Source organism: Pelobates fuscus, chromosome 12, assembly GCF_036172605.1.
Source record: "Pelobates fuscus isolate aPelFus1 chromosome 12, aPelFus1.pri, whole genome shotgun sequence".
In the NCBI taxonomy this organism is placed as follows: Eukaryota; Metazoa; Chordata; class Amphibia; order Anura; family Pelobatidae; genus Pelobates; species Pelobates fuscus.
Window position 1 is genome coordinate 130,975,549 of NC_086328.1, and position 8,969 is coordinate 130,984,517.

General features: G+C 40.5%; 1 protein-coding gene across 2 annotated transcripts in view; it reads left to right on the forward strand.

Annotated features, from left to right (window-relative positions):
* MPPED2 (metallophosphoesterase domain containing 2) overlaps positions 1–8,003 on the forward strand; it is a 148,319-nt gene extending 140,316 nt beyond the window's left edge. For both annotated transcript variants that reach the window (XM_063438508.1, XM_063438509.1), the window contains exons 6-7: positions 6,319–6,432; positions 6,691–8,003. In XM_063438508.1, coding sequence (XP_063294578.1) covers positions 6,319–6,432; positions 6,691–6,809 — 233 coding nt within the window. In that variant the 3' untranslated portion in view covers positions 6,810–8,003. The remainder of the gene's footprint in view (positions 1–6,318; positions 6,433–6,690) is intronic.
* The last annotated feature ends 966 nt before the right edge of the window (positions 8,004–8,969 follow it).

An 8,969-nucleotide genomic window follows, 5' to 3' on the forward strand; every position in this document is an offset into this window, starting at 1 on the left:
AAGAGACGTTGCATATTGTTTATAAAGAGCAATTCTAGAACCAGAGTATTAGAATTGGAGCAGTCAGCAGGGACATTCCATCGGTTTCCATTAGAACTTTGCTCCAGAATTGCTCTTAATAAGGCACACGATCTTTATCAAGTGACCGAGTATGAGTGCATTTTATGCTCATGCAAAAAGACAGCCCAGCTATGAAAGAAAAACTACTAATGGAATTGTGGATAGAATTATTCCTTCCTGCCATAGCTCCCTGTGACATTGACTGTAGAGCAGACTTGGACATATTCGATATAAACCCCTCACCTGCTCCCATCTTCGAAGTGATTCTGTTCACTTCTAGACAGGCAGTTTCTGTTGTAATTCATGTTCATTTTTATGGAATCTCTGCATTAACTGTAGAACTAAGTGGCTCTTAAACTCTAAGAGCCATCAATTAAAAGTGACTTCATTGCTGGGTCTACATTTGAGTTTTGGAGAGTCTGATGCTTTTAACCCATGTGTTACTGTGATTTATAGAATTTTGCAGTTCTGTAAGCGTGAGACATCTGTGAATCCTTCAATATGAAGCAGTGTCAGTGTCTCTGTCACCTCGAGTAATAGGAGTATTTAGAGGTTAAAGTCAATTGATAGTTCTCGATTAACCAATTTTAGTGTGGATCCCGTTAAGTTTAATATTAATAATGGCTCTGTTAATAAAACCGCAATTCCAAAGGTCGTCCTGTAAAGTAGTCTATTCAAACAATACACTTTATTTCTTACTCCTATCTTTTGAAGCCCATTGTTTGCAGAATATAATCACCTGCCACCCTATATTATATTCACAGTTATAGTTACTATCATTACGGCATGTCCTTTAAAGTTAAAGATATTCTGAAAAGAAACAGAGTTGCCGAATATTAACACTAAATATTAACTCTCCTGGGCTAACATCCTTAGCCGTGTCACTTAGCATCTTGCCAAAACCCTAGTGTAACCCTACCTTCTGAAACCTTACTTTAGTAATCGGTCTCTTCAACAGTGGCCTTGATATGATACCCTAATAATGTATCCCACTAACATTGTTTAGTTTTCCTTCCACCTTCAGCCTTGATTTAATTAGAGCCGATATTTGTTATCTGCAGGTTATTGGCTCCCGAAAAGCCTTGAATCCGTTTGGATGAATTTAAAAACCACCTTTATAGGTCTAATTGAAGTGGATAAGTATTGTTCAGAATAACAAATCTGAAGCCTATATTTTACAATAAAAAAAATGTAGGCTTTCTTAATGTAATTCCATGTAACGGTCCCATACCGAACCTACACTTTATTATTTAATTAAAACCCCATTTTGGGGACACGTGAATTGGACAGTGGTCTATCCCCCCACCCCCATTCTTTATTTAACAGTCCCTACCCGATTTATAGACCATGCCAACTCTCCACCCCAGTATCCACCTGGTCCCCAAAACATGGCTTCTCTGCAGCTACTCTGATAAGGTGGATGTTATCCATCTAAAGCCATCTGGTCTCTGACAGGAATGATCATCTACAAATGTTTGGCTAAACTGCCTCTATAGCTTGCAGCCTATCATCAGAGTTTCTGAGCTTTAGGAGCAAGAAGATCCCGGTCTTTTTTGTTATACTAGTCAAAAACTATTTGACAAACTTCAATAAATGCACTCCTGCTGAGCATTGTATCCTCACATCACTTTCTCACGGCAGAGCGCTCTGCGTACGGACAATCCTTGAACCATGCCCTCTTTTCAGACTCTGCTTATTTACCAGGCAGGTCCCACTCCCCTCATGTCCACTCCTTGGTGGCCCACCCATTGTTGGGAGGCATAGTAAAACAACTTGGTCACCATAATCACTACAGCAAACTATACTTGTGTGATTACAATATACTCACCAGAACCACCAAAACTTAATGTAGTTGTTCTGGTGTCTATAGTCAATCCCTGCAGGCACTTTTCAGAGAAATAGCAGTGTTTACATTGCTGCCTAGGAGCACCTCTAGTGGCAGTCACTCAGATGGCTTCCAGAGGTGTTTTCTACATTTAGTGTCTCCATACTCTGCATTGAGGCATCGAATGTTCCTCATGGAAATACTGATTGGCCCAACACGGCATTCTGCTGCATTAGCCTCCCAATGCTTTCCTATGGGAAAGCTTTGGATTGGTTTTGATCATCAAGATTGATGATTTCTGCTTTGAAGGCGGAACCAGCCATGGCAAGACCAGCATGGCGTGGTAAAAAAGGTAAGTAAACTCATATTATTTGTTCACTCTGAGGGGTACCAGGAACCCAAACAGGTAGTCTAAAACAGGGGTCCCCAACCCACGGGCTGCGAACTGGCGCCGGTCCGCAAACATTTATTGCCAGTCCGCAAAAGCTTTCACCCGACTATACTGTCGGATGAAAGCTTTTGCGGACCGGCAAGATATTTCTTACGATCATAGCACCGGGAGATGTGCCTCCCTCTCCGGCCTGCTCAAAGTGTACTGCAGGCAGCCAGGGAGCTCTAAACTGCAGCTCCATCGGTTTCTACTCTCGCAAGCTCGGAGCATTGCCATGGTTACCACGGCAGCGCTCCAAATCTCTTGAGAGTGAAATTTAGCAGCTCCTGAGGCTGCTAGAGTTTACTCTCACCACTGGGACCACCAGGGCTCAGTGGCGTCGCTAGGGGGGGGGGGGCGCAGAGGGGGCCATGGCCCCCCTACATCATGCTGTGCCCCCCCTGGGCCCCCCCCAAATGCCAGCAACGTGCCCTTCCCCCCCCCCCTCCCCCCCACGGAAAATAGTGCAGCTGCCATCCATGGACCTACCTCATTAGGGGCTCGGTCGGGTGCTGCAGCCCTTTGGCAGACCGGGCCCCTTTAAAGTTGCAGGGAGTGCTGGGAGGAAGTGACTGTTACTTCCTCCCAGTTTACAGACCGCGCGGGCTGAGAACTCCCAGGATGCAGCAGCTGAGAGAGAAGGAGGAAGGAGGAGAGAAAGCTCTGCAGCTTCAAACTTCCACCAGGATCAGCCAGCCCCAGAAAGTCACCTCCCTGCAACCAAAAGGTATGGAAGGGGCAGGGTGGGTGGTTAACATTATGGAAGCTGCAAATTGTGTGTGTGCCAGTGTGTATGTTTAGGTATGTGTACATATGTGTGTATTTGTGAGTGTCTGTGTGCATCTGTATCTGTGAGTGTCTGTGTGTATCTGTATCTGTGAGTGTCTGTGTGTATCTGTATCTGTGAGTGTCAGTGTGTATCTGTATCTGTGAGTGTCAGTGTGTATCTGTATCTGTGAGTGTCAGTGTGTATCTGTATCTGTGAGTGTCAGTGTGTATCTGTATCTGTGAGTGTCTGTGTGTATCTGTATCTGTGAGTGTCTGTGTGTATCTGTATCTGTGAGTGTCTGTGTGTATCTGTATCTGTGAGTGTCTGTGTGTATCTGTATCTGTGAGTGTCTGTGTGTATCTGTATCTGTGAGTGTCTGTGTGTATCTGTATCTGTGAGTGTCAGTGTGTATGTGTGTGTAACTGAGTGTCAGTGTGTTTCTGTATCTGTGAGTGTCAGTGTGTCATTGTGTGTATCTGTGAGTGTCAGTGTGTATCTGTGAGTGTCAGTGTGTATCTGTGAGTGTCAGTGTGTATGTGTGTGTGTGTATGTGTGTATCTGTATCTGTGAGTGTCAGTGTGTATGTGTGTGTATCTGTGAGTGTCAGTGTGTATGTGTGTGTATCTGTGAGTGTCAGTGTGTATCTTTGAGTGTCAGTGTGCATCTGGGAGTTTCAGTGTGCATCTGGGAGTTTCAGTGTGTATCTGTGAGTGCCAGTGTGTATCTGTGTGTACCACTGCACTCAGGTTCCGCTTTTCACTCTGGCCCACAGCCTCAGAGGTGTTCTGCATTAGAAAGATACTGCTAATCCGTCCAACAATACAAGGTAATAGAATATACAGGCAACACTCCGGGTACTGAAGGTGTATTTATTGAAGGGTAGAACACCACATAAAAGTGCAACTTTTAAGCCCTAGACGGCCTTAAACATGATTAAGGCCCCCTAGGGCAGAAATGTTGCACGTTTGCACTTTTAAGGTGTTCTATACTCCAATAAATATGTCTTCAGCACCTGGAGTTTTGTCTGTATATTCTATTGCCTTGTACCTGTATGTGAAGGTATGTGTGTAATTTTGTGTATTTTTAGGGATGTGTGTGTGTGTATGTGTAGGGATGTGTATGTGTGGGTATGTGTATCTGTGTATGTAGGCATCTGTGTGTGAATGTGTAGGTATAGGTTTGTATCTGTGGGTGTGCCAGTGTATGTGTGTGAAGATATGTTTTCTCTGTGTGTATGTACCAGTGTGTTATTGTGTTTTCATATCACTGTGTGTGGCCGCATATGTGTACAGCCTCCTATCCCCTAAACAAGAGTCCCCTATTCCTCCGCTGCAGCCCTTTTCACCCCGCTCTAGCCCACCACAAGTGCCCCTCCTGCGATTTGGTTCTGGATCCGCCACTGCTCGGCTGTGTGTGTGTGTGTGTGTGTGTGTGTATGGACTCAGCAGTGTGTGTGTGTGTGTATGGACTCAGCAGTCTGTGTGTCTGTGTCTGTGTGTGTGTGTGTGTGTGTGTGTATGGTCAGCAGTCTGTCTCTCTGTGTGTGTAAGGACTCAGCAGTCTGTGTGTGTGTGTGTATGGACTGTATCAAGGGAAATGTGTTTGTCTTTTAATAATCCTTGGTGGAAAATAATCAATTCTCCACCAGGGATTATAAAAAAAAAAAAAAAATGTCGGGGGCGGGGCTTAACATGCAGCAGGGGCGGGGTCAAACTGCAGTGAGGGCGGGGTTAAATGTGCCCCCCTACTTTTGTCCCTGGCCCACCATGTGCCCCCCCTAAAAATGAATCCTAGAGACGCCACTGCCAGGGCTTCCCCAGGGATTGCAGGAATATCAAAATTATTATTTTTCTTTTAATTAAAATATATATATATTAATCTACCCTCCAACCCCACAGACCCACAATCATTCTCCCCTATACACACACACTGCCCCCCATACACACACACAGCACCCCTGACACGCACACTGTCCCCCATACACACACACTGCATTCCTCACACTTTCTGGCTGATGCCGGTCAGCGAAATATTTCTCCTCTTTTTGCCGGTCCCCAGGTGCTAAAAGGTTGCAGAACGCTGGTCTAAAACTATAGTTATAGGAATATATCTGGATTTCTAACACTATAGTGTTCCTTTAAGACTTATACTCTTACGGATATTGTTGCTAAAATAACACCTTTATACCTGCAATCTGGTTACTTATGATCTTTTTATTTGAGTTTATTGTGGCTTTTGTTGTGTGCTCCTGTGTTACTTCTTGGATTGGACGGAGCAGATGCCCTGGTGCCCGTTCCTGGATCTGAAGATCTGCCAATTCAAAAAATGCAATGAAGGTCGAAAGAGAAACTTATTTGGCAGTAGGGTTTCTAATAATAATCTTATGCCAGTAGCATGGGGTTAATTTTATTTTATACAAAATAAGCGTTAGTAAGGTACGAAAATAAAAATTCAACGTAGAAATCTTCATCCTTATATTTAGCTCAATCGCTGCAATGTTGGTTCCCTTTCACTCCTGTTTTCTGTAATTAAAAAAAACCCCACAGAAAACAGCAGCATCCATCATAGCGAGATTGTTAATACTTTAATATACATTGAATGAAAACAGAGCCTCAAAAAGGTTTGTTACCCTTCTCCTCCTCCCTCCCCCAATGATGCAATTCTACAGTATTGATTGATCCTCTTTAAAGGATTCAGGGCCCACAAGGTTTTTTTAAAAAGTCTTTAAAATCTTTTATTCTTATTTATTTGCTTTTAATTAAAGAGCGAAGGAGATTGAACAGACGAATGGACATTATTCTTTTTTTATGTTTTACTGGCTAAACTAAAAAAAAAAGGCAATTTAATAAGGAGTTGCAACAATAAAATGAGAGAGGAGAATAAGGGAGTAGGTTAATAATTAGGTTTATGCCGGGAAGAACCTGTGAGAAACGTAGTGGAATAAAATTAATTCTGCAACCTCATTCTTATAAATCAAACTGAACGCAGGAACAAAATAATGTTAATTGTGCTTGTAAGACCCCAAAAAATCCAACATTCCATGGAATGCAAAGTGACACCTTGAAGGTTTCTTAAAAGCATTTGTGGGCTTTAATGGAGGGTTTTAGATTCCAGATATTCTAATAAACGTCTCATGAATTATGATTTCCTGCAAGCTGGAAGCTTAAGTGAAATCTCGCTGATTGCAGAATACTAAAAATCTTGGTGGCTTTCTCCCTCCTCTGTACTTTTCAGGTTTCCGAGACTGGGTCCCAAAGGAGTTACAACGAGTTGGATGTGTAGAACTTCTCAACACTGTGCAAAGACGAGTGAGGCCCAAACTCCATGTTTTCGGTGGGATTCACGAAGGTAATCAGCAAAGGTTTCACACATCTCAGGAAACCACTAGTTAAAAAGCATGCTGTTAAGTAGAAGGTGGTGAGCTTATTAAAATAGCTTAAAATATTGTGTTCGTACAGACTTGAGAATAAAAGCTCCTTACCTTGTGTAAAGAGGATTACGGGTTGCATTATTTCCATCGTATAGCTTAGAGCTATCTGCCTTGGGCTGTGTTTCTCCGATACGTCATTTGTGTAGGTAACGCTCCAGTCTAACGTTTTCATGCAGGTTACGGGATTATGACCGATGGATACACAACGTACGTCAATGCCTCAACGTGTACAGTCAGCTTTCAACCAACCAACCCTCCAATTATTTTTGACCTTCCCAACCCCCAAGGTACATGAAAAGCCAGAAGGAATCAGGAAGGTTTAAAAAAACAAAACAAAAAGAAAAACTGCCATTTTTGCTCTTTGTATCTATCTACCTGCAGATCTTGTGTTTCTTTTTTTTTTTATTTATTTATTTTATTATTTTTTTTTTGCTGGTACAAAGAAGAAAAATAAAGACACATTTAAGCTTGTGTGCTTCAAGCTCCGACATCTACTTTGAAATCAAATGTTTGCTCTCCACAGACTGCTTTTGGAAGTTGTACACGTCCCTTGACATTAACCAAATTTCGATGAACGCCAACATTGAATATTTAAAAAACAGAATTGCAAAAACCACCAGGACTTGCACAGCTTTATCGTCCGCTTTATTATTTCTACTTATGACCTGCCTTTATATTCTGGGGTTTGTTCTATTTTTGATTTTTTTTTTCCTCTCTACCCCCCACTGTCGTTCAATTATGTGCTTTGTAATTTACTTGTTTGTCGGGGAGCACTTTGTAATTGCGAGTTTCTTTTTTTCATTTTAGTTTTTGTTTAAGTTGTCTAAGCTAGAAAAACTCATTTTGTATAATTATGAAATACTTTTTTTTTCTTTTTTTCTTTTAAAGTTAATTAAATTATTTTATCTTTAAAAATGTATGAAGCTTAAATAGCTGTAAAGATCGGGTAAAACCATGCAGTAAAACTTGTAAATGCAGACTCCTTTTAAATATGGATTTATATATACACATTATATATATGTAAGTATTTTTTGTGTGTTCTAACAGAACTTGGGATTTAATATTGGCAGAGTGGCATCGTCAAAGAAAACAAAAATGCTGTACAGCACTTCTAAATTATAAAGGGTGAGACATTTTTGCGAATGTCCTATTCTTTTTCAAGGCAGCGGTATATATCTGTGTGCAGTTTTAGGCATGCATGTGCGGAATTAAATTAATACAATCAAGCCAAAAAAAGGGCTTTGTTGCTCTTTATTTCATTCTGTAATTCCTATCACCCCCTCTTACCCACCTGATCCTTTTTCTTATTTTGCACTGTGTAAATGCAATCTTGCTAGCACAAAAATATTGTTGCAAATGGCTTTTTCTGTTGGGTTTTTTTTTTTTTTTTTTTTCCTGTAAATGCTTTTCCGAGACTTTGACCTGTTTTATGTTCTCTTGGTAATAAACTTTAGAATACCTTGTTTATTTTAAATTTGTTGTGATATTATAATATCTGGCTCATTTATATGCAAATAAAATTGCAAGATTTTTAAGTATGTTGTAAGACTTCATTTGTATTATGGATGTAAGTTATTGAGATTTGTAATTTTATTATTTTTTTTTTTTTTTTTTTTTTTATCCACCAACAAATTTATCCAAGGTGAAAACTTTGACAGACAGAAACCCCAATGGTGAGATCTAGAACCAAGTTCTCATGCTAATTTTAGTGCATTGGTTGGAACAGTTATTTCATATTGTCAGTCCCCAAAGAATTGTTTACTGTAGCTTAACTTCTTTCGGAGATCCTGTTACAGCTGTGAAAAGTCTAAGGACGATGATTGGCAGAATTTAACATTCAGGATATTATAATAAAATAATGGGTCATTGAGCTAATATTACAGCTAAAGAATGGTTGACCTATATATTAAGAATGAAAGAAAGTCATTCTTTCTCACTGTCAGAAAATGTAAGGACAATTCTACAGACCGTGTTGTCCTCGTTAGTAAGACTCCTGTGAAAAAGTATTTGGTGAGTATTCATTCGTTCACAAACTCACACCGATTACTACTTTAGAGTAACACAGGTTGGATTGTGGAGAGCACAGCTTGCCTGGCACAGAGTAAGACATTGGAAGTCAGAATTCTCTGTGGTCTTAACATGACAGGAGAGAAACCAGAACACGTCACAATTATACAAGATTTTTTTTAGATTAATAGCCTGATCTGTTAGGTAGGCCTCAGTGATTCCTCAAATCTGTACAACTTTTAGCAATAATAAAATTGTTTATAGATGCTTTAACTCTTTTTCATATATATATTTCATAAATGGTTCAATTTTGAAATCTTGAGTTTCAAATCCTAACTCGAGATAAGCTTAATGTCAGATTAGTCTTATTACCGTAATGCAATAGACCAATGGATGTATCTATGATGTATGTTACCCTAACTGCCGTCTTGAACGCATTCAGCCCCAT